General features: G+C 33.7%; 1 protein-coding gene across 1 annotated transcript in view; it reads right to left on the bottom strand.

Moving 5' to 3' along the window:
* Window positions 1-7,468: 7,468 nt before the first annotated feature.
* Window positions 7,469-27,958, bottom strand: part of LOC111044597 (hexosaminidase D) — a 28,808-nt gene continuing 8,318 nt past the window's right edge. Inside the window, 5 exon segments of the mRNA XM_039428990.1 lie at window positions 7,469-8,661; window positions 10,284-10,446; window positions 10,449-10,578; window positions 14,263-14,462; window positions 18,458-18,782. Of these exon segments, the coding sequence (XP_039284924.1) occupies window positions 7,707-8,661; window positions 10,284-10,446; window positions 10,449-10,578; window positions 14,263-14,462; window positions 18,458-18,644 (1,635 nt within the window). The 5' untranslated portion in view covers window positions 18,645-18,782 and the 3' untranslated portion in view covers window positions 7,469-7,706.

Consider the following 27,958-nt stretch of genomic DNA (forward strand, 5'->3'; position numbering starts at 1 on the left):
CTAACAAAATATTTCATCTCAAATATGGACATTTTTTAATGAATTATGAAAAAATAAAACTCACTGACAAATGAAATATAATATTTGATAGGCCTATGGAAATTATCATTTAATGAGATAATATTAATTTAACAGGAATTAACAATAAATATCAAAGTAGATTTACCAGCATAACTTGAACCACATCTATCTTCTATAGAAGGTGATGTTGATGGAATAATAAAAATGCCATCATTTCATTTCCATTCAACTAAACGGGCATTTTAGAATGGCCACTAACGACTGGACAAGTATGTTGAGCAGGTGTGTACAGACATGAATGTTGTGTCATCAGGCTTCAAACAAACTCTCTTGAGGTTAAATTATTTTTGTACAATTTCAATTGGTGATTCTCCAATGATTCTATTATTATTATTGGTTGGTTTTTTGTCAGAAGCTGTAGTCAATCAGTTTTTTTGCTCAAAGCCTTTTCCATTAATGTATTTTTCAAGAACGAAAAACATGTCTATCACACGTGCTCAATTCAATTTTCCTGAAGTTGGTGGCCACCCAAAAACGCAATCTTTTACTCGTTAGAGTGGCCACTAACGACAGTGTTTATCGAACACGTCTGAATACAAAATCAGAATACACGAATACAAGAATACACGTCTGAAGACTGAAGTCTTCAAACAAAAAAAGGCTCTAAATAAAAACAGCTGTCTAACAGCAGCTTCTAAATAAAATTAGCAACCAATAACAATGAATGATAAAACACTGGAAAATAACAAAAATGATAAACACGCAAGAATAAACCTCAAATAGAGCAGCAAAGAAAAAGCAACTTAAAATCGAAGATACAAAAACTTGACCTCAAAAAATTTGTTGAAGCTTTTGCTGATGACACAACATGTGTGTGCACACATATGGTCATACATTGTCTTGTCATTAGAGCGAAAGGCTTCCAAACAAAATTTGTTGAGGTTAATCTTTTGTATCTTTGATTTTTTATTATTCATTTGCATCCACTGATATATTTGAAGTTAATTTATAATTTTCCAGTGATTTATTTTTTTAATAGGGGCTGTTTTTAACCAAATTACCAGATTTTTAGAAAGTAACTCCATACTTCATGAGAAACAATATGGTTTCAGAAAGGGTTTCTCAACAAAGTCCGCAATTTTTGATGTGGTAACGAGCGTGTTGAGGGCTCTGGATGGGTCTCAGGGTGCCATTGGCCTCTTCTGTGACCTCTCCCGGGCCTTCGACATGGTCGACCATGAATTGTTGCTGAAAAAGTTAGAATTTTATGGATTTACGGGAAAAGCAGCCAGGTTTTTCAATTCATATCTCTCGGGGAGATTTCAGGCCGTCAGACTTACAAACGGATGTGGCGGGGTAGAAACATCTGAGTGGAAAAGAAATCTATGTGGGGTTCCTCAGGGGTCGATCTTGGGTCCTGTACTTTTCAATATTTTTATTAATGACCTCCCTCATAGTATTAGCTCTGACCTCATTCTCTATGCAGATGATACCACTGTGATTGTGAAGGGTGAAGATGATGATGAAGTACAGCGGATATCAGTACAGGCTCTTAACCAGCTTAGCCATTGGTTCAGCTGTAATCTTCTAGAATTAAATTTGAAGAAAACCCATCATCTCAAATTTTCTACTGGGGGCTCTGGAAGTCTCGCACATACTCTTTACTCAACAACAGGAGAGGAATGTTGCGCTGCTGAGATGATCAGATTTCTTGGTGTTGATCTGCAGGGAAATGTTAAGTGGGATAGCCACGTAAAAGCATTGGATGTGAAATTTCCACGTGCTATTTTTGCCTTGAAAACAATAGTCAGAGTGGCAAATAGAAAAACAGCACTAACTGTCTATCATGGCTATTTTATGTCCCACATCAGATACATTATCTTATTCTGGGGTAGCATCCAAACAAAACTTCAGAATATGTTTCGTAAGCAAAAGAAAGCAATCAGGGTTATTGAGGGAGCCGAATCTAGGGTTTCATGTAGGCCAATTTTCAAAGCCAATTTTGTAGCCCCAAAAAAACTCAAATTATTAACAATTCCAGCCCTTTATTTTTTGGATATTGCATCTTTTGTTTACAGTAATAAGCTGAAATTCATGGAGGATAACATTTCACACAGATACCCCACAAGACATAAATTGGTTACCCTGCAGTACCCTACTAATAGACTTTCGCTCTTGGAGGAGGGACCACATTATGCTGGGCTCAGAATTTCAACTGTTTGACGGACGAACTTAAGAGTGTTGACAGTCATGGTAAATTTTATACAGCTCTCAAAGATATACTGACTGAATGCTGCCCGTATTCATTAAGAGAATGTTATGAGATCTTCTCATTGAAATCCTAGAGATCAGAAGTTATCCAGACGATTTTGTAAAATGAAAAACTTTCCCTCAATGGAGGGAAACCATATACTTGATATATTTGACATGTCGTACACCGTTTGAGCTGTGCTCATCATATGCGGTTTTATACGATGAAATAACAATAACAATAAGGTTTAAGTTATTAACATTCTGTTAATAACTTTGGTGTAAACGCTGCTTAAGAGTAGTCTCAACACTGCTTAAGAGTACAATAACAATGGTTGTTTTTTATGTTAGGAACTGCTATCAAACCAAGAATAGTATATAGGTATAATAGCTACTATCCTTGTAGTCAACAGCTGGATTTGTTCAAAATGACACAACATGAAAGACATGCATGTGTTTACACACAGTTCAATACACTTGCCCTGACTTTAGTGGCTCCCCTACTGGCAACATCACATTAAACTGCTGTGCAAAAAACTGCCATCTTTGTAATCCGAAGGATTCAAAGTATCACTGAGGATAAAACTGTATTCATGGCTTACCACTCATTATTTGCTTCTCATTTAAAGTAAGGCATAGTGGCATGAGGATCTGCTGCCCAGACGAGTATTGACAGAGTTCTGCGATTACAGAAAAGGGCTCTCAGAACTATTCTAAGAAGAGATATGATGAATCCCTGCAAGGCGCTCTTCATCCAGCATAAAGTATTCACAGTTGTCTCACTCTACATATACGAAGTAACGACCCTGGCTGTGAGGAGTAGTCCAGAATTGAGGGGAGATAGACATGCCCACAACACAAGAAATAGAGCCGACATCCAGCAGCACCGGCTTACAAAATTCAGCAGGTCGCCGGCCTACTATGGGGCTCGACTCTTCAACCTTCTGCCCAAGGAGCTTAAGGCAATACAGGACTACGGTGCCTTTGCTAGATGTCTGAAAAACTACCTGATCGTGAGCCCCTACTTTAAACTGGCAGAGTACATAGATGACCATACCTACCGGCATCATAGACCGTGAATTCTCATTGATTGGGAAGAAATTTGACAATTCCCAGGTCAACAACCATGGAAAAGACAAGAAGACAACAAGTAACAAGTAAGACACCCGTATAGATGAGACGTAAATTGAGGCACAAGTTCATTGGAAAATTATAAATTAAATCACTTTTTGCTATTAGAAAAAACTACTAGCAGTCAGATATTTTACAATAAATTAATTAATCACTAACTGTGACAACGAGATCTTTCCAAAAAGACAACCAAGAAGATGGCGAACCTGCCGAAAGATCTCGTCACAGTGAGTGATTAATTCATTTATTATAAAATATCTGACTGCTAGTCGGTTTTTCTAATAGCAAAAAGTGATTTAATAATAAGCAGTTCGTGATGGAAAACAACATTGAAGAATTCTATATATTAAAATAATACAAAATAATTTAACTTCAAAAAATTATGTTTGAAGCCTTTCACTGATGAGACAACATGCATGACGAGCATGTTTGTACACACATATTCAAGACACTTGTCCTTTCATTAGTAGCTACCTTAGAGACGTAAAGTTGGGGCCAAATCAGTGAAAATGAGAGGATGGCTGGCAATGTTGTCATTCTCTAAGGCTCTGTACTGCTGTACATCATACTAAAGCCTACAGTAGACTATTTCAACTATTTTGACGATTTTGCCTGACCTGGTGTTTATTCTTCATTGATACATGTCTATGACAGCTTATCAATATGAATAAAAATTCAATAAAGAAGCATAAACAAAATCTATAACCTATTCAAAAAGCTAACTTCTAACATACCGGCAAAATACTTTGAATTTATCACATTGCCTTATTGAACTGAGCTTCTTTCCCAAATTAAAATAATACTTGGATCAAAATAAGATTTGACACTTACCATATTTAGTTATTTAATTTCACTCATAATCAAGAAACAGTGCAATTTGCAATAATTTGTGTTTGCTTGCAAAACTGTGAATCTTTTAGGTTAGATTGTAATATTCTCATCATGCCATATGAATCTCAGCTGCTGCTGTTTTTATTGGACAAAACAAAAGCGCGCGCTTATTCAAATGCAGTGCGCGTTTTATGATGGTGGCACGCAGATAACGTTTTATTTTTTGAACTTTTGATAGAGACTTTTCTATAATTTACTAGTCATTTCTACGTCATTTCCATAATAATATTAGACTGAGCATTCATTTATTGCTAGGAAAAAATGATATTGGATGAAAAATCAATTTTTCAGTACCGGTAATCTCCAATATGAACTACGGTACCTATTAATTTCAATTATTTCTATTATTTATAAAATGCTGAGGATAAGCAATAAAACAAAAACAATTTAATAGAGAAGAAGTGTATAGTATATTTTTCAATTTTCATAGAAAATTAATCACTAGTACCTAACCTACGATGAAAAATACTGTAATTTAAGTGAAAACATTCTAGTTCCACAAAAAATACTACTATCTAGGAACTGTAGCCTATGATCAAACATTATTATTTACAACTGGGTAACTTCTCGTATAATACTTTTGATACTAATAAGAAATAATAATTATGATAAACGCAGTCATGTTTGTTCTTATATCAGATTTTGTAACAATTGCTTACTATTATCTAACAAAAAGTATTTTTAGCAATTTTTGGTTCTTTCAATCCTTTAAGTGTTTACTGATTTTTTCTGCTAAGAGTGATTCAGGTATTTTTTTCTTCAGTATTGTATTGTTTGAATGATCGATGCTTCTTCTAAAGTATTTGATTTTTATAATATACGGAACTCACAAGACATATTGAATGAAAAAGACTAAGAAATTGTCAAAAAACCACTGATTTATTGATAATTAGAAAGACCGGTTTCGGTTATTACACCATTGTCAATCTCTGATAAACCAGAGATCTCTGAGTTTATCAGAGATTGACAATGGTTAAAACCGAAACCGGTCTTTCTAATTATCAATAAATCAGTGGTTTTTTGACAATTTCTTAGTCTTTTTCATTCAATATGAATAATTACCACAATATCAACTTCTCAACTACACAAAAAAAAGACTCACAAGACAAATTAAAAGGTCTTCAAAAATCCAAAAAGTAGTGCCTGATTTTCAAAACGATACTGTAAACAAATTCCATAGTATTTTAAGATGAAGGCTACTTTTTTAGCATAATTCATTAAAAAAATAATAAATAGGTATTCCAATAGCCTTACAAACATTTTTCTATGCTCTCTTGCGTTTAACTACCGTACCAATCATAAAATTGACGTTTATCTGGAATGATGATGAAAAGTAAGGTAATAATCCATGACAGAACAGTAAAAATATAAGTTAGCATAATGAGTTCTTAATTGATAAAGTATTATAATAATATTACAAAAATATTAGCCTATTATTATGTATTCTCAAGTAATGGACTCGCATCACTATTAACTTGATACAGGGGAGATAAAAGAAAGTGTTTTTAACTTCACAAAATCTCATAAATAGGTAATAACTTTATGTCAATATAAAGCTATAAATATTACACATAAGATACCTAACACTTTTATCTGATATCATTAATCCTTTATTGTTCATCAGTGGAGAGTTCTTATAACAGTTAGGCCATTGATCAGCAGTAAGGTAATAGTTAGGTTACTATTATCACCTTTCAAAAGATTAAGACGATTTCATATTATTTACAACAATCAATAACACATTTTAACAATAACACATAGTATTATAAACTACCTATAGTTTGAATAAAAGAATTTATAAAATATCCATTGCGAAAATTACGAAAAGAATTATGATAGTTTATAGGCCTATATAAAGAAATATTTGGTATTTACAGTAGAACTAAAAGAATTTTTGAATTTGAATTTGAATTTGAATTTGAATTTGAATTTATTTATTGCCAAAAAAACAAATTACAAATACAAAATTCTTATGCAGACTGAAGCAACAAAGTGCAAAAAACAATATATACAAAATTTGACACAATACAACTTTTAATATTAACAAATAAAAATACTTGTAAGCCTATCTTGGCCTAATAATAGCACCTTATTAACTTTTTTTGGCACTGCCGGCAGAAGTACAACTTGAGCGCCAGCAGTGAGTTCTATTTTACAAGGGAAGCATTTTCTATTTTCAGCAATTACAGCAATAGATTCAATACAAAAAACAAAAGAATAGAAAAAAAATAAATTTATAAATGAATAGCTTAAAATGAAAGGATAAAATAAAAGAGATAATTTTTATTTATAGACAAAAAAGAGCTTTAAAATTATGAATTGTAAAGCTTTAAAATTGTAAGGCTTTAAAATTTTAGACAATTTAATTTGAGTTTAAAGATGGAAAGATTAAATAAATAAAGATGAATTCACTCATGACATAGAAAAAAGTTAACGTGAGATACTAGGCTTTTCGAAATTAATCTTAAAAAGGCAAATTGAATAAATAAATGAATGAACTGAAGATGAGAATACATTTTTAGGACAATAAGCATTCAATCACAACAAAGAGATAAAAGCACTTGGCTTTCGATGCATCAAAAATAGAGCAACATATAATAGGACAAATATTACCATCATAATATTAGAAAATAGAAAAAACTATCCTAAAACGTAATAATTATCAACCTAATAGGAACATCTTCATTATCATCCAGGAAAACAACAGCTTATCATCAGCAGAGATGAAAATAAATATTTCTCTTGATCCACTCATCAATTTCTATATGAAGCTTTTTTGTAAGTTTGCTAGTTATAAAATGATTTGGGACTCTATTGGCATAAAATTCTACATAGAATGAGAACTGATGTTTATTTATTGTTAATCTGTTGAATGATGTATTGAATAAATTGTTTACTGAAGGGCGAATGTTATAGGGATTGGTATTTAGGGTTAATAATTCTCTATTTCTATTTATGTGAATTATGAGGTTTTTTACAAAAACCTGTCTCAGTGTATGAACTCCAAATTCTATGAAGAGACATTTACTAGGGTAAAGTCTAGGTTTCCCAAGGGCTGCCCTGATTATATGTTTTTGTAAAACGAAAATTTTATTGAAAAGTTCCATATAATTCAAAGCGTTTTTATTTTGATTGACGTTTTCAAATTTTCTGATTACAACTCATTGACAAGCTACCTAATACTGTCACTTTTCACTAAAGATCTACCATACGACTAATTTCTGTTGCTGTAGCTCTATTTCCTTCTCATTTTCAGACAAAATTGATTGAAATGTAGTAATTTCATGATAATTTCTCATGTGAGAGAGTACTCCAACCAATTTCACTAAGTTGAAGTCTTAAGTTTCTCCATCTATTACGAACTGTAAGTCGGCAAGTCGTCATTCTAATGTAAAAACTTGATCCACTGAGTTTTAGTTGAGAGGACGCCTTGGCCAAGACTCTATGTTGATGAGTGTCTCCATTTGTTTCTGCAGTCGCTGCAGCTTCACTTCCATCGGCTCTATCCTCTGTTCAATCCACTCATTGACCACATGCACATCGAAGTATGTCGACAAAATAGCGCTTGTCTCATTCTTGAACAGCTGCACCTCTTTGAGAAGTGTGATACCGTTCAGATTTGTGAAATCCTCCACCAGTCTCCACGGACTTGTGAAGTTGTGTTTCACATTATAGTAAGTCATCCAACCGTTCTGCTCGGTCAGTGTTTCGTGTAGTTTGTCTACGGTTTCCTTGAGGTTGAGGTAGTTGCCCATGAGGATATAAACGTCAGCGCCCTGGAAGGAACATGTACCAACCGATCGAGGGTCGGTTGTGAAGGTTTCAATTGTCATCTCGGATGAAGGGGAGCATCGCATGAGTGACTTCCATAGTTTGTAGATCTGTTCAGTTTTTGAAGGTTTCCTAGAGGTTATCAGTAGTAGGTTGAGTAGTAAGGAAGGTATGGAAGGTGGGAGAAGCTCGCAAAGCACGGCGAAGTGATCATACCTCGACCAACCCGTCAACACAAACCCGTTCACCCGCTCAGGTGTTTTCGAAATAAACTCCAGCCACGCCTGTTGGTTGCTGTAGTGTCTGCGCACGTCTGGGAGTACGGAAGTGGAGAGGGTCGCTCCCTTGAAGGCTCCCGCTACCCAGACGGACTTGAAGGTCTTCATGTACCAGTGCCAGACGTAGTGCGGAACCAGTTTGCCGATGTCATCTGTGTAAACCCAGACCACCGGTTCGACCAGACTGCCGAGTTTGGTTGAGGTGAGAAACTGCGGACTCCATTGGCGCATCATGTCGTCCCAGATGAGAGGCGTGACGCCCTGGTAGGTGGACTTTATGTGCTCTGCCACTGACGTCACGTATTCTGCGAAGATTTCTCTGAAATAGTAAAATATTGAAAAATTCTGAAACTCATCCATTATTTGTCATAACATATAGAAACAATCACAAAATCATGGAAAAGAAGAGTATAAAGCTGGATTCACACTTAATAGTGAACAGTGAAGATATAATTTCTATAAGTTCTAATTATAATTCATACTTGTTAGGCCATGTGTCCGAGTCCAGTTTTAAAATATGAAACGTAGAATAGACATACTGAATCAAGAAAATAGTAAATTGAATAGGTAGACTAATACCTTTATTTCTGAATGCAATAGTAAACAAACCTTCGGGTTTGGCAGGACCCTCAATTGTTTGAATTGCGAATAAAAATTTTGAGTTGATTACAAGTGGTGTTGTGGGTGACGTTGAGGCAATGAGAGCCTGCTCCTCCATTCAACTCACAAGACAGAATAGGATAAATGAAGAATTTATGAGACAGAATATAGAAGTGTTGACATTAAGTTTATATTGTAAACGTAGATATAAAAAAGGCCTGAATGTTTACATGATCAATAGAATGAAATAGCAGGGTATAGTATTACCAATAGTGCAATTGTTTGTTATAGAATGGTTTTCAAATCATTTGTACGTTTTTTATTATTCGAGCATTAATAAACTCTTTATGTGATTATGATTTTATGAATTATTATATTGGATGAAACATGTTCATCGGACATTTTCTCAGTGGGAGCACAGCTTATGTCATTATCATAGTGAATGAATCAATTTTGCAGTCTTTTATTTGTTATTTTTTTAAAGCAATTAATAGGATTTGATAGGAAATTTATTTTATAACCTGACGATGGTGCGATCACCGAAACTAGTAATTATGATTTGCATTCTTATCGTATTATTTTATTAATTTCAATGGGTACTATTAATTCTCTTCTATAAATACAAGAAAGTAGCCCTGAGTTCATACATTTTAAATAATAGGAAACAATTTCTCTAATGTTGTATTCTTCTTTCTCTAGTATTCCTCTTCCTTCCTTTCTCTTCTGTAGCATTCTTCTTTCTTCCTCTATGTTTTTTCTTTCCCTCAAGTATTCTTTATCTTTCTCTATTATTTTTCTTTCTTTCTTCTCTATCTAGTATCTTAACTATTATTAATACTATTCTAAAGTGAGGTCCACTTTATAATGGAAGTGTTTGATTATCATGGTATTACTATCATTGTCTATCATTTAACAAAGCGGATAGCGCTATCTCTTTCTCGCTTTGCTCTGTTGCCAGATCATCTTTTAACAATGTGTAATTAATAGTCAATTAACAGAATATTTCATCTTCATTATGAAATCATTTAAAAATATGAATCCTTGATTTAAAAAATATAATTGATTATGTTAAACGAGAATTAACAGTCAATATTACATCAATAACCAGTATCAGCTGCCCATCTATAGAGGCATTGTCAAGACAGAGGATCAGCAAAGTTGTTCTATCTTTCTCCGCTACCATCATAACGTGGATCTCACTATATAGTACTGTATTCTAGGATATTTATTCAACATTTAATTCGAAAAAATGAAAATAACGTGGACCTCATACTAAAGTATTCAACGTGGGCAGTTAGTTTCTATTTTCACTTACGTATCACTATACTCATTTTTACAGACCTGTTGTCGACATGCCTCTGCGTACACCGGCCGCACGCACCCAGATGGAACACCTCATCGCAGCCAATGTGCAGGTAGCGCGATGTGCGATGCAGCGCCATCACCTGACGCACCATCTCACGCACCAGCGCATGCGCGGCGGGCTGCGAGGGACACACCTCCTGGGGAAGGCGTCCAGTTCCCTCAGGTGCCGGAATTCGGGCAATTTCAGAGCGAACTCCAGGTGGCCGAACGTCTGCACTAGCGGGATCGCCTCCATGCCGAGGTCGTGGATCAGGGATAGCAGGTCCATCACCTGTACAGAAATCGAATAATGATTGAATATAGAGTGGAAGACATAATCTATACTATAATAAGAAAAAAACTGGCTTATACACGTACGGGATAGGAAAATTATTTTTTCCTACAGTTACGTTGAAAGTGGCCATTGCTGCACTGATTACAGAACGCAAAGAATCACTTTTCCGCTCTAGTGCGGGAAAAATTTTTCTGCACTCCAGATTTGCAACATGGCAACGCAAAATACTTAGTAGGTTATATGGAGCAACAGTGCAGCAAAATCAAAATGAAGTTGGTAACAGTGACTGGGCTGCTATAGTGAGCAGAGGTGCAACGAAGCACAACGAGCTAATTATTATTCATTATATATTATAACCAAGGACAACGAGGACTTTAGGATTTTAGGATTAAGGTTTTTATCAATAATAAAATTACACAGGAAAACATTTGATGCATTTCAGGCAATTTTACCCATAATTACCCACTTTTCATATTCAATGGTAACTGTAGGAAAAACTTAATGTGAAATACGTGCGCAAAGTTCCTCTGCTGCACTCAAGAAACCATTCCGCCCTCGCCTACGCTCGGGTGTAAACGTTTCTTTCGGTGCAGCAAACTGTCACTTTGCGCACTAGTTGCACAAATAACTATTGACGCATCATCATGTCTGAACTACTGGACTGAATAACTTGACATTTTGCATATAGATACCGTACTTAATTAACCAAAGATGGTTTAGACCTATTTTCAATTGGTTCTTCAAGATTTCATTACGTCAAGTTTTCAGTTTGTCAAGTTTTAAAATGGACCCTTGTGGAGCACGGGGTACCTGCTTTAAAATATTTTCTTCAAGTTTCAACCCTTTGTGTGTGGTAAGCAGCTATAGTGGCCGAAAGTACTGTCATAGTCAGCTCGGAAAGATTTTCGTATGCTTTTTATCCCTGAGATCGGATGGGTCACTATATAGTGAGGTCCACGTTATAATGGCAGTGTTTGACTAGCAATGGTATTGCTATCCTTGTGTATCATTCAACAAAGCGGATAGCGTTATCTCTTTCTCGCTTTGCTCTGTTTCCAGATCGTCTTTCAATAATGTAGAATTAATAATTAATCAACGAAATATTTATAATCTTAATAATGAAATTCATCATGAATTATTGAGAAATATAATTTCTTGCTTAATAAAATATAATTGATTATTTTAAAAAGGAATGGACAGTTAATATTACATCAATGAACCTGTATCATCTAACGTCTATAGAAGGCATTGACAAGACGGAGGATCGGCAACGTTGTTCTCCTATCTTTCTCCACAGCCATTATAACGTGGACCTCACTATAGTGTTTGTTTCCCTATGCAGTCGGTTAGGTCACTTTGGTGGCCGTCAATTTCTGGTGAATATCTATATTCATGTTGAGAAATATTTATGAAATGTATAGTAAGATAATATAGTTATATAAAGTGAGACTAATCAAGATTATATTTTCAGAGGCCACCATGTTGTATGTATAGCTCAAGTAGGATATCAGTTTCAAATAATTATTGTCTAGACCTACTCAACTATTCTAGACATACTACTGGGGCACATCACATTGTCAGATCAGTCTCTCACCTAGAGTTGTGTGTGAGTGAAACAGCAGTTAACATTATTGTTCACTCAACTATTTTAGACTATTGAAGCCTATTGACATTGACTATTAAATTTCCAGTCTCTCAATTATTGGGTTGTGTGTAGCCTGAGTAATACAGTTTAAGATTAACATTTTATCAACAACATTAACATTTTATCAATTTTTTGGAGAGAAATAGTACAGGCTTAGCCTGGTTTTTCCCCTAATGTCATAATTATATTATGATTATAGTGTTATGTACATGAAATGGATAGAAATATTTATAATAGAAAATTTTTGATAAAATGATAATGCGTTGTTGATAAAATGTTGATCTTAAACTGCGCTGTTTTACTCAGGCTACACACAGCTCTATAATATAAAATAGCTGAGTAGACAATAAATCGCTATTTTACCTACACACATTACCAGTTGAGAGACTGACAATGTAATTTCCTATGTGCCTCAATAGTCAACAACATTAACATTTTATCAAATTTTTTGGAGAGAAATAGTACAGGCTAAGTTTAGTTTTCCCTCCAATGTCATAACACACATTGTCAGTCTTTCAACTGGTAGCCTATTGTGTGTAGGTAAAAAATAAATTTATTGTCTACTCAGCTATTTTATATTATAGAGAAGCCACGACATTATCTATCCTCAGTCCCTCAACTGCTTTTATGTGTAAGTTAAATGGCATTTAAAAAAAATCTGGTGTGGCGCACTCACACAACTTTCCTTGCCGTTATGAAAATTGATCACCTGACGCTAGTGTTCCCGCGCATCTCAAGTCTACTATTCAAAGATTTGAGCCAGCTGGTGACAGGGCAATAACGCTGGAGACACACGAAGTCTGCTATATCTTCATAGTGGATCATTTAATAGAATCAACAGTTGACAACAGTTTGCAATAATTGGATAATCACATTTTCTCGAATTTCGAGCTTATTTTTAATTTTAGGTGAAAATGTTACTTAACATTAATTGTAGAGATTCTTATGCTCAATCTTTTCCACTCAATTTTTTTTGTTTAAATTGTATCTGAAGCCTGATAATTGAGAATCTAAAATCAAACTTTGCATAGATGGGGCGGAGCTCGTGAAATTTTTACAGATATGGGACTTGTGGAAGTTGATAGAGCTTATCGATGACTATTCTAGGTATAACTTTAATCAAAATCGTTGGAGCCGTTTTCGAGAAAATCGTGAAAAACCCTGTTTTTGACAACATTTTTGCTATTTTAGCCGCCATCTTGAATCGCATTTGATCGCAATTGTTCGTGTCGGATCCTCATAGTGTAAGGACCTCAAGTTCCAAATTTCAATTCATTCCGTTAATTGGGAGATGAGATATCGTGTAAACAGACGCACACACACACACACACAACACACACACACACACACACACACACACACACACACACACACACACACACACACACACACACACACACACACACACACACACCACACACACACACACCACACACACCACACACACCACACACACACAACCACACACACACCACACACACACACACACACACCACACACACACACACACACACACACACACACACACACACACACACACACACACACACACACCAATACCCAAAAACCACTTTTTTGGACTCAGGGACCTTGGAACTTAGAACTTAAATTTAGAAATTGGGGTACCTTAATTTTTTTCGGAAAGCAATATTTTCCTTACCTATATGGTAATAGGGCAAGGAAAGTAATATATATTCAGCTATTTTGTACATGTGAAGCCACATTATTATCATTATTATTATATCGTTAGTCTCTCAACTAGTATTTTGTGTAGCCTAACTGAAAAAGCAGTTGTAATATTATTGTCTACTCCAACTTTTATACTTGTGAAGCCACATTTTATTAAATCCTCTGCCTCTCAACTATGTGTAAGTGGAATTGCAGTTGAAAATTATTGTCCCCTCAGCTATTTTATACATGTAAAAGCTACATTAAGGTGAAATAGAAGCGATATTGTCTTGATTTATTCGAGCGAAACTAGTTTCAATGCACTTAAGGCACCATCATCAGAGGTTTTTTCTCATCGCCAGACTCACCTGATGCTGCGTGTAAGCATTCTTGGCCGAGATGTTAGCCAGAGCTCCATGATAAGGGAACATGTCCTCATACTCCAGCAGGATAGCATCGCAGCCCGCGTTTGAAAGCAACGGCAGCAGCTGCCGTAGATAACTCAGTTTGGGTGGAGCTCCTTTCAAATCCAAGTGCACCACTTTTAACGTTTTGTGGGCAGGCCCAGCTGAAAAAACAAATTAAGAGTTTTTAGGAATGAGTTTAGTGATAGTTGAACACATTTTATATGATGAGCATTCTACTATAATAGGCTAGTATTTTTTTAAAGACAAATTCAAATATAATCAGAAACACACAAAAATACCTAGATAGTCCAATAAATAGAAATCATTTAACTTGTAAGGGCTACTGTATTAAAATTAATAAAACAATACAAAAACATGAAGTAGGCCTAGGTACCCTTTTATTTAACAGTATTAAAGTTTTAAAATGTTTTGAATAAAAGGGTCCTACTTCATGTTTTTATCAATTTCAATGAATAGATCTATTCCTGATTGTCATTTTTTATATTCCAATCATACAATCACAAATTATATCATTATCACGACATAATTGAGAGAGAACAAAACACAGGTTCAAAACCGTTCATCTTATTTTATGAAATGATTGAGAGAGAGCAAAACACAGGTTCAAAACCGTTCATTTTATCTTTTGTAATAATTACTGTGTAGGCTACCATATAGCTGAAAATTGGATCTATTTTTATTAAGGATGTGCGAACGGCTACAAATAAACTTTTCACTGGTGATTTTTTTCAAATTTCCTCGATTTGGATACTGCTTTATCAAGTTATCAAAATAAATGAAAATCTCAATATATTTTTCTATCCGATTATACATATATATATATATATATTATATATATATATATATATATTATATATATATATATATATATAAAGTTCCTAGATAAGTTTACCTTCCTCATCACGATCCTTCCTTTACAGTACATCCTCTTCTTACTTCCCAACTTCCCTTTGCATGCAAACAATTTTTTTTTCTCTTCCTCTTATCAGATTTGTTAATTTTGTTTCTTTGTAATGTACGATTCTATAATTTACTATGTATACTTATATAGGCACCTACTGAAAAACCTTCGGGTTCAGTAGGACCTCCAATGTGAATATTTTGTTCAATAAAACTTGATTGATTGATTGATTGAACTTTCATATGAGCACCTTAAGTTTAAAATTTTTAAACAGATTATTCCAAATTTGGTAAAATATCATGAAATTTTCATACATTCTTTATTATGATATTGTTGATGCATGAAGATTTTTTTACAAAATATATCATTTTTCTTAATTAGAATAAACTTTCTCAACTTGAGTTATTTTAGAAAATGGAATATTTTTCTCAAAGTTGATATTTTGACGAGATGTTTCTAGTCAATCACAATTATCACAGTCACTATATAAATTCAGTTTTATAAGAAATAAATCCACATTAAGTTTTATCGCACTGATGTATTCCAATAGCGTATGTATAGGTCTATTCTTTTCTTATAGTTTATGTATTTTTTTTAGAAAATGGAATATTTTTCTCAAAAGTTGATATTTTGAGGATTTTTTTCTAGTCATTAAATAGTCAAGTTCAATGTTCAAAGAGATCAACCCACATCGCATTTTATTGCACTGATGTAGGTTACTGTATTCCAGTGGCGAATGAATAGGTCTATTCTTTTTTACTATATTCAATTAGTTTTTGTAATGTTGTTTTTTCTATGGTGGGCTCTCATCAATTGAATGTGAGAAATAATATAATAGTATTACACTACAACTATATACAGATCACACGTGATTTCTTTGAAAATTTGACAAATAATATTGAGAATATGATATAGAAATCAAATCACTTTTTGCTAGGATATAAGAAAAAAGTGATTTAATAATAAGCAGTTCATGATGGAAGCCAACATTGAAGAATATATAAATTATTGAGAAAAGCCGAATCAAAGATTCCTTAAAATTTCATCACCTCCAAAGATGTTAATCAGGAAGAAAGAATATTAAGAAGGGCAAAGGAAATATTGAAAGATTTCTTCGATCAATAATCCGTATATTATACAGAACAACTTATTCTCGGTTATTGAATCAAAATGCTGCCTTTTATATAATTTAATTCACCTCGGAAGGTGAATCGGTTGACGCGCCCCAGCCGATCAACCGCCTTAAAGGACCAGGAATAGCTGGCAATCAGACTGATTCTTTGTTTACTAATGAGAAATTCAAAATAACTCTTGGCACCATCCTATTTCTCGTTCCAGTTATTTTCAACAGAGGTCTGGTCATTAAATATAGTGAAAAGATTACTGTTTAGAGTCACAATTCAAGCTTTATAGTTCTCGAGAACAACAATGATAGCCTACATCCTTACAATGGAACTATTAAAATGTTGTTAATTTGTTGTAAGTTCTTCACAACAATAAATATAAGATTTACAACCTGCTCGCGGGATGTCTGCCAAATCACCTTGCCAAATACAAATTATAGAGCTTTCATTCGATTTTGTAGAGCTTTCGAATGGCTTTTTAACAGCTTTCGAATTGAGTTTAGAGCTTTTAAATTGTTGTATTTGTTGAGGTTCAGACCACTAATCATTGGGGTTTTCTTTATTGTAGAAACGTTGTCTACAACACAGCATTTATTCACATTCTGATTGAAGCTGAAACTAAAATTCGATGAAATTATTATTAAAAATTGATTTGAATAGGCAACAACTATCGATTAAGTTTATCGATAGTATAGTTGTTTATAATAGTTGTCTCTAATAATAGTTGTTTTGTTCATTCTTGTCAAGACCCTTATTTTGTATATCAATAATTTAAAATGAATTTATTTTTCAATTTTAAATAAATTCCAATAATTATTTTTCACTGTAGATACCGGTGTACTGTAATGTTGCTTTCAAACGCAGCTTTTTCTAAAATCAATTTTATTCCTCATGAATCAAATTTTGAAAGATTATCATAAGGAATAAAATTAATTTAAAAAAAGCTGCATTTGAAAGCTACATTACAGTACCGGTATCTACAGTGGAAAATAATTATTGGAATTTATTTAAAATTGAAAAATTAATCAAAATAGCTCTTATTTAACTCCCGGCAATTCGCTATTATAGTATATAGGTAGTGTATAGGTAGTTAGGCAGTCGACCGGGAGAGATGGAGAGGCTTTGTGAGGGAGGCTAAGGGTTGTAGCGACCTGTAGAGCTGAGGAGAAAGAAAGAAAGGTAGTGTATACTGTGTAGCTCTCAAAAGATTTGTTAAATCTATTCTTTGAATCCCAATTATTGTGAGAAAATAGACTACTAATTTAAGATAAATCGACATTTATAGGATAACACTCAAAATTATGCAATTCTATGTATTAAACCTTACTGTACTGTGCTACTGTAGTACTGTAGCTCCAATAACACCTATTTATAGTAGGGTCCACGTTATAATGGTAGTGGATAAAGATAGGAGCGTTGCCGTTTCTCTGCCTTGCCACTGCCTTCTATGGAGGATAACTGATACCGGTATATCTGATGTAATATAACTTGTTCATTCATTCTTGTTATACTTTCTCAACGATTGAATAACACATTTTCATAATTATTGAGATGAAATATTTTTTATGCATTGTTAAAAAACGATCTGGCAACGTTTCAGAGCTGGAAAAGAGTATCTGATGTGATATCAATAATCGTTAATTATACTTATTACTCAATCATATTTTATTTGTCAAGAAATATATATTTATCAATGATTGAATAATCTATTTTCATGATTCAGATGAAGCATTTTGTTAATAATTGCTACATTGTTAAAAAGCTATCTAGCAACGTTGCGGAGCCAGAAAAGGATAGCGCTATCATCTTTGTCGAATGATAGACAAGGATAGCAACACCAATGTTCATAAAATATATTGCCATTATACGTGGGCCTTACAATAGTAGATTTTAGTTCATTCTCAAGATCCTTATTTCACAGATGGAATTGCATTCATTCAAATGCTAATCAATTTAATAATTAGCCTATTATTAAACGGAATTACGGAAATTCAAAATTTACCTTTAAAGCATTCAACTTTGAATTCTCGTTTAATAATAATTATTCTGATTTTGTATATTCATAATTTTAAATGAAATTTCTTTCAATTTTGAAAAAAATTCAACTCACCTGGCTCTGCACTGCGTACCACTATTAGCTCTCCGTGTCTAACACCAGTTCGAGGGGATGTGAATTTCCACCAGAAGTCATTGTTCTCGTCAAATGACTTGTGCACAGCGAAAATGACCAGTGACGATATCAGGCCAACCGAAATGATCAATTTCGCACGTCGCGGCGTCAGTTTGAACGCCTGCATTCTCCTATATGTGTCAGAAAAGAGCTGCGGCTCTAAAATGATTCCTTTTGGAGATTTCGGTTGTAAATCAGGACGGCCAGTCCTCAAATAACAGCTGATGAATCTTCCTTATTATCACGCCGGAGGTCAGCATGATAGCTGCAAGAGAATATAATTAAAGAATAAAAAAGTAATTGAAATGAATCAATGATGAATAAATAAATAAATTATAAAGAAACACAGAAAAGTAATATGAATAAACCAACAAACAGGAAAAAATAAAGACACTTTAAAAAAACATTATCTAGTCTATAGTAGTCCAGTCAACGAAAGATTATAGAGGGAAAAGTTTGGAACACAATTTTCAACTCCACAGCTCTTTTAATGATAGTAGAAAACTTATTAAGCTTTATTTTTATGTAGTCGATTATAACAATTGAACACATTGTTTCCAAGATATAAGCATGTAAGTAATAACTGGAAAATGCAAATTTCAAACCACCCTCATCCCTTCAGCACATGATGTCGGGGTTGGGATTTTTGATATGTTCACCTCCAAACTAGTCTCAACAAAGCTGCAGAGTCGAAAATTGTGTTCCAAATTTCATTGTCAACTGATCTATTGTTGCTATAGAAAATTTCACTCTCAACACCAAAACTGCTGCAACAGTTGTAGGGAAATGCGTAAAATAGTGAAAAACTACATCAAATTGAAGATAATTTGATGCTCTATCAGCTCATAATCAGCACGGATTTTTTTCATTAATTATTAAAAATTATAAGACCGAAAAGATGAAAAAAATGGAGGCAGACGTGTTTTTTTCAAAAAATATCTCACATTTAAGAGCGGGTATCTCAGAAACTATAAGAGATATGGAGAAAACGTAGGGAACAAAACTTGTTGGTAATTTTGTAAGCTTGAATTTTGCACAGAACACAAATGTTCATAAGATGCATAGTTTCCGAGATATAAGCGAAAAATGAAAAAATGGTACTTTGAAACCACCCCCACCCCTTTAGCACAGGGGGTAGGGGTGAGAACTTTTGATATGCTAATCCTCTTACTATCCTTAAAAGAGCTGTGGAGTTTAAAATTGTGTTCCAAACTTTTCCCTCTATACCTTTATTTAAGCATTCGTTGCCTGGACTATAGTAGTATTAGCCTATTCATTTTTCATGTATTATTGGCCAATACGTTTTATTAAGGTATCAAGGAAATACTATATAATAGCTTTGTTGTAGTTTAGACACTGTGTTATATATTTGTGAATATTTAAAAAAAACAACTTACTTTTCTTGGCGAATTGAGGAATACATTTCACTCCTGTGGAGGAGCTTCATCAGCCTGAAGCCTGAATCAATACGCCAAGAAAAGTGAATGTTTTTCAAATATTCACAAATATAACACAGTGTTTAAACTACAACAAATTTACCGTACCTACTTTTATTATTGTAGTGTGTAGACTACATAGAATTAAAGTACAGTATTCTGTGGTACCAGTACTGTGACATATCGGAAGGGCTGTTCCGAAATCGTGAATCTTCTCCTTTTTGATAATTATTCTTCTAATATTCTTGTACTATTAATTTAAAATATCCACTTTACACTTTCATATATCTTTACCTATACGGGAAAATTTGTAATTTTACAATATAAACTACACTTTATCATCTCATGAAGAACTAACTAAAGCTGCGTTCACACCAAAGTTTTTAACCAAATATTTATTTTCCCTTCCTTATAGATTCTATTAGATTAAACGGAGCTTGACAAAAACATATGCCCATCATGTGTATGATAAGTTATGTTCAATCTAATAGAATCTATATAAGGACGGGAAAATAGACATTTTATTGTTAATAACTTTGATGTAAACGCAGCTTTAGTTACGTACGGTAGTTCTTCATGAGACGATAAAAGTGCAGGTAGTCTGTATTGTAAAATTACAAATTTAGCTTTAGGCTACCTATCACAATAATTATTTTCTACAATCTAGCATGCATTGATGTCATCCTGCGATAGACAACGAAATTCATTGAACTGATTTTTTGCTTTGTTGATACGTTCTCTGTCCTTATCAGTTGGATGGATGTGAGTGCAAAACATTGGAATGCCAAAATCATAATAATTATAGGCTGCACATTGTAGTTTTCAGAACGCGGAAAAGGAAGTTATTATAAGAGGTAACTACAACTACTGTGCTCAATGCTGCAGAATTATTGAATTGCATCCATAGTAATTCTCTCTAGTATTAACTGTATTAATGTTTCAACATTATTGAATTCCATACACATTCTCCTATTCTCTACTAGTTTTAACATTATTCAGAGCGTTCTAGCCCCACAAATAATAGAAAAGATTAAGTTTATACGGAATAAGTTCTTGTGAATGGAATACTCACAATTATTAATCTTTATAAACTCAATTTCCTCCCTCATTTGTGGGCTGGAAGGTTCAGAATAAATAAATAATGTAGCCTATAAATACTAGAGAGAAACGTTACACCGAACTGTGAAAATAATTAGTGGGAAATTATTAAAAACAATTTAAAAAACATGAAGTAACCTTTTATTAAAACATTTTAAACTTTAAAACAGGGTACAAGTCTACTTACTCATTATTCATGCTTTTATTAATAAAGTAGCCCAAAGAAGTGAAGTTAATCTATAAAATAGTGGGCTATATAATATAGACTACCGTGGAACTTTCAGTATCATTATTATTGCTACAATAGAGTAATTGAAGGAACAATCAGAAGTCATTGACATTCATTCATCCTGTCTATTATGTTTGCCATCCGGAAACAAAAATATTATGTTCATTAATAATTGTTATTACTGTCTCATTTGTGGAAACATATTTCAAACTGATGATATGATTCAAGATATATTATCTACAGCATCACAGAACAGAAGTATACACACAGTCTTTTTTCTTTAGGGCTATTTTTGAATATATATAAAAATATAAATATGAGTACCATTTTTAAAATTATCTTGTTCTTAATAATGGCATTGTATAGGCGAAACATGTCGTCACAAAATTATTTTAAAAAGTATACACTGTTATCTTAAATATTCAATACCGTACTACACTGTGTATGCTAAAAAATTTTGACTCTGTAGAAAAATAAACTTTTCATTACATATTGAAAGTCATCACATGCTAGATATTCTTAGTTATTATGAAAAAATCTTCTCCATAAATTACTGCACTCTTCAAGTATCAAGGAGGTAATATAGGTTGATATTGTTCATCTATCTACCTAAAATCAATGGCGCTGTGCCAAAAAAATGTTATAAAATTATGCAGTTGATAATAATTATCCCTGTCATCAAAGCCATTAAAAATTCGAATTTTTATTCAAGATAGAAAAGAAAACCTTTATTACAATAATTAAAACATCTATAGATTTGTCAGTTTTTAAATATGCTACGTCGGTAGACTGATTTTTTCAGGTAGAATGCTTTGCTTTAGGCTTCCTCAGTAAAAATATATATGATCATTTTTAAATATATATGGTAAGTCGGTAGACTGATTTTTTTCAGGTAGAATGCGTTGCTCATATACATTCATATATCATATACATTCATAATGATCATACGGTATACATTTTTACTGAGGAAACCAAAAGCAACTCATTCTACCTGAAAAGAATCAGTCAACCGACCTACCATATTTGAAAACTGGCAAATCTATAAATGTATTAATTGTGCCTAATAAAGGTTTTCTTCTCTATTTTGACTGTTTATAATTTAATGAATCAATGTGCAATTTTATTTTGGGCTACTCGATTATCCTACTCTATTTATTTATTATTTATTTACAAATCCGACTTTTTAGAAGTATTTTCTATACTTACTCTATATTTTAGTGCTCATCAGTAGCCTACATTATGTAGGTGTACTTGAGATAACTGTAAAAATCCACCATTCATTGAAGGGAGAATGGTCAGTTGATCTCAATTTATGTTGACTTGTTTGAATGAGTCGTAATAGCGACAAAGTACACAGACCCCAGTAGTGATATCAACGCAATTAAAGACCCATAAAATTAGACGGTGTGTAGTTTGTACTCGAGTGTGTTAAAAATAGTTCGATCGTCTGGTTCAAATAAAAATAGATCCAAACAAGCTACTCCGCCACTCAAGTGTGTTTCACCGCACTATAAAAATACTTGTCCATATTTTTTCTGATATATGTTTTCATATAAGTTAATTAAACATTAATAAAGATTCTTAATAATTTTATTGAAATATATTATGAGAATGTGGAAGTATCTTAATAGAATTTCAAACTAGATTATCACATCAAGATCATTCAAATCATTCACATAATACATTTCCAACTTCAAATACCATACGGTAATTATGATATTCTTTTTGATAAATTTAAATTCATTTTCTCAATCCAAGGAAATCCTTCTATATATATATATATATATATATATATATATATATATATTATATATATATATATATATATAAAAGCGAATGGCACTCACTCACTCACTCGCAGAACTAAAAATCTACCAGACCAAAAACGTTCAAATTTGGTAGGTATGTTCAGTTGGCCCTTTAGAGGCGCACTAAGAACGGATTTAGAAAAATTTCCAAAGAAACGCCCAAAATCTGCAATTTTCCAGCGTTTTTTAGCGTTTTCTCAGCTTTATCGAGAACAAATGAACAGAAAATGTTCAAATTTAGTACCTACAGAAGCTTTGCTAGTGTGTAATGATGTTGTGTTAGAAGGAATTTGCAATAACGTCAAAGATACGCCCAAAATGAGCGTTTTTCCAGCGTTTTTTCGCTTTCTCAGCTTTATCGAGAACAAATGAACAGGAAATGTTCAAATTTACTACAAAAGCTCAGCTGGGGTGTAATAATGCTGTGTTAAAAGGAATTTGCAATAACGCCAAAGAAACGCAAAAAGTTAGCGTTTTTTGCGTTTTCTCAGTTCTTTCACCAAGTATCAGACGGAAAATGTTCAAATTTGGTACAGAGGTTTAGCTAGGGTCTAAAAATTTTGTGATGAGGTGACTTTAATATTTCATCAAAGATACGCCCAAAATAAGCGTTTTTCCAATTTTTTTCTCAGATTTTCTGCGTTTTCTCAATACTTTGACTTTCTGATGGAATGAAGCATGCCCAAATGAAAAATGCAGGCGAGCGAAGCGAGCCCCCTGATCTCATTTTTCGACGATCCAGTCGGGGGTCTAGGGGGCGGAGCCCCCTGGCTAGACGGATATGGCGAGCGAAGCGAGCCTGACGGCTAGTAAAAGTATAAAACAAAGTTTGATCTCTAAAAAAGGTTCTATATTTCTTGTCTAAATTTGACCATGTTAAACTATATTCTAAAAGCATAAATTCCATTCTCAATGTAACAATAAGATAGTAGTAGGTACGGTGGTTGATAATATATTTATCAGACTGAGAGCTTGTCACTATTCACCTTACACGGAGTCACCCTCTCTCTTTTTATAATTCAAACATTTTTTTTTAACACTCTGTGAAGCCTAATAAGCGTATTGTATAACGGAAGCCTTATTGCCTCGACCCCTTAAGATCTCTCTGTCATATTTTAATGTAGAATTGCAAGTTACATTACCCACCATCTCTTTTTATTGATTTATTAAAATACATTAATTTTTTCTGTATATTTACTAATTTAGAAAAAAATATAGTTACCGTATATTTCTTTCTTGAGGAAAAGTGCTTTCAAGATCATAACCAATAATTATTTTTTCACAAGAGGATCCAGTCTATTCTTTTAGACAGTTTTATGAGATTTCCAAGTCCAATGTCTATTTCTAAAAATATTTTATATTTTATGATAAATTCAGCCTTCAATGCAATCAGAGATAAAGGTTCATTCATTCATGCGGTGTAGATTCACATCACTAGCTCATCGGTGAAACGGTAAGTTTGTTCCAATAAATATTAAAAACTGGATTCTTCACAACTATTACTTCCATCTTAATATTGTATTAGATCAAAATTTTTTCAACTATCGAAACTATTCATTATTGTCAGGATTAATTCACAATTTATAGCATTTATTTTAAATATACTTTCAATTGTTTTCATAAAAAGATTCCATTTTAACTTATTAGCTGAAGATTTAGAAACAGTTAATAAGTCACTACTCCTACTGGCGAACAAGTGTTTCACTTATATCAGGAAAGAGCCATAGGAACATTCACACTGAACGCGTGCTTTTGAAAATACTTGCATCATATGTGATCATACCCCAATAAGTTCTTCACAGATACTGTATAGTTGATATAGATATTTAGAATAATGATTATTGTTTTTTTTCTATTTGTCACATCTTTGTATTGTTTTTGTGTTTACAGTGGAATCAAAATTGAAATGGAAAAAAATAAATGAATCATTTATATGGAACATTCAGAGTACACTTTGAATTTATTATTTTTATATAATTATTATTTAACGAAAATCCTAAATAAACGCTGCAAATCACCCCAAAGACATCTGCTACTGCAGACATTGTATATTAATTAGCATTTGAATAAATGCATTCTCTATTTAATTCCATCTATTATTTTTAATTGTGTTGTAATCGATCCATGGCTAACAAATGCATGAAATTTTAATTTGATGGTAAAATAGCATAAAAAAACACAGAAAAAATCAACAAAAAGCATTCAATTGAAATAGGTAGCCTATAATCATAAAACTAAAATGATTGAACCGACTCCCTCAACATCATGCCACGTTTTATATATATGCAATTTTTTGAAGGTTTTACAAGAAGAGTTCTTGAAAATTATTCAGCAAACCGTGTATAGTTTGTTAACGAGCTAAGATGAGAGAACAAGACATTCAGTTTTAGCGCACTGCTTTGCGAGTATTATTATATTACTTTTGTTGCCCGACAGATGACAGCGGACTAATTAAAACCAAAAGGTGTTGCTCTGTAAATTGTTTTCACTTGTTTGCGCGCGCGTTGCGTTGCCTCGCCGCGTGTTGCGCTGCGTGCGTGCGTGCGTGCGGGCGGTCCAAAATATTTATAACTCTCGATATGACTTGCCCACAGCATAGACTGCTACTATATTCACTTAGAATTGTCAGCATTTCTAAAACATGAATATAGCTTCCCATATAAACAATGCCGACAGTTTAAATATTGTGTGTGGTGAGAGGACCTAAATCAAAGCGCTATGACGTCACAAAGTGGTAGATTTTGATTCGTGGCCAACAGAAACGGTGGCACCTGTCGAGGGGATTCTGAAGCTGCCATCTAGTAGAGCCACTCTCAACTATATACTTGTATAAATATATACGTATGGCTCATATATTTACCCATATAGCAAACATATGCAGGCTAATACTGTTCGTTGAGGACTTTGAATGTGCCATCCTTTAGTACAGAGCTCTACTCTCAATAATAGTGGCCTCTAAAAATAATAAACCGTATACAGTACCGTACTGTATGTCTCAGAAAAGGTGTAACAGCCGAAAATCACATAGATTCTACATGAAATTTGCAACAAAAAAGGTTCAGTCAAATTAAACTAATTGATTAAAATCAAATTAATTCATTTAAATGTTCTCCACTCAATAGAGTTCTGAGGCTATTGAATAGCGTTTGTGAAGGTGTTGATGTGCATGGCCCTGTTAGTGAGGTTAGAAGGCGCATTATTGAGGCTATTCATAATTGAATTTGAATTCAGTTTCTGAATTGATTCAATTAATATGATGTCCGTGATTCTTATTAATTTTATAGAGTTGATCAAACCTACAGTTTAAATCCCTTAACTTTTATACTTGAACATCTGTTGTTGTTGAAACTTTTTCTTTTTCTTCTCTGCTTTCATCAATTTTCTTCCCACAGTGGCACATGTTTTCCCTTAACCTGTTTCTATGCTCAATTGTAGGCCTATTCTTTTTATAACTTATTGGATAAGTTTTAGATATGTTTGGATAAGTTAGATTAGTTTTTATTCTGTATTTATTATCTATGCTTAGATTACTTTCAATTACTTATGCTTTCCTCAAACTTATCAACTTTCTTATATGTATTTGTGAATTGCATGTACTGTATCTCTCATTTTTATTTCTTTTAGTAACTTTCTTTATTCGATTGTAAACGGTAGTGAAGACTGTTTTGGGCTTAATGCCTGTAGTCTGTAATAGTTGTTCTGTACATAAAAATAAATAAATAAACCGTATATAGTACTGTATATGCAGGATGTCTCAGGAAAGGTGTAACAGCCGAAAATCACATAGATTCTACTATTAGTATGACCTATTCCACCCTCTAGGTTTCCTTGCGAAGTATTGCTACAACGCGGACTAGCTACAGTCGGATATGGGTCGGGGTCAGTAGCCGTACTGACAGGTGGAGTTACCGGACCTACACTTCTCCCTCTATCCTGATTCTTTACCCTCTGCTTCTTTCGCGAGATTTTTACTTTCAGGGGAAGAGTGTTTGTCCGTGCCGTTGCTGGCCGATTCGGCCCTCGGCCTTTGGAATACAGGGTGGGTGTTAAGGGAGATTAAGATAACCCTATACAAGGAGACGGATCTGACTACCAGATCCCTACCAATAATTCTATTTATAAAGGTAGTACGCAATCTGAACCAACTGCGAATTGACGGCGAGCAAGCTGTACCTGCAAGCCCGGGATGTGGTTTTTCTATGGGGTTTAAGGTGAGGGCTATGGAGTAACGGTATGGCGGAACTATGGAGTTGTTAGTGGTATTTAAGATATCGTCAAATAGAGCACGATATAGGGTGTAAGTTATAGAGAATAGGGTGCAGGGTATGAGGTATACGGTACAGGGTATAGGGAAAAGAGAATCAATAATAAGATTATTATACTCTACAGCAAATAAATATCTGCTCAATAATCCGCAATCTGAGAATTGCGCTCTAGCTCTCAGCAAGCTGGACCTGCTAGCTAAATACAGTATATAAATTTCAATTATATGATTACTAAAGTTTGGAGGATGAGTTTTCGGGTGTCGGATTTCTGAATCGCGAGCCTGCAGCTGCGAAAGGATTTTCAGCAATTCTGAAACTGCTAAACAGGATTTCCGCGCTAATCTGATGACTGCGCGCCGGTTATTAAGGGCCAGTCTGTGACTGCCCTTAAGGGTATGGGAATCACTCTCAATCGTCCGAAACGCTTTCAAATCAATAGTCAGTATGTCGACTATTATGAGAGGATAGAAAAGATTTTTCACAGACACAGTCTGTAGAATAATATCGGGAAGACAAAAGTCTGTCGTTGTCAGGGTAGGAAAGGATTCTTCCAGGATTTTCCACAAGGAAAATATCGAGTCAGAGACTCCTAATTCAGGAAAAGA

The sequence above is a fragment of the Nilaparvata lugens genome, chromosome 1 (assembly GCF_014356525.2).
Source record: "Nilaparvata lugens isolate BPH chromosome 1, ASM1435652v1, whole genome shotgun sequence".
Classification (NCBI taxonomy): Eukaryota; Metazoa; Arthropoda; class Insecta; order Hemiptera; family Delphacidae; genus Nilaparvata; species Nilaparvata lugens.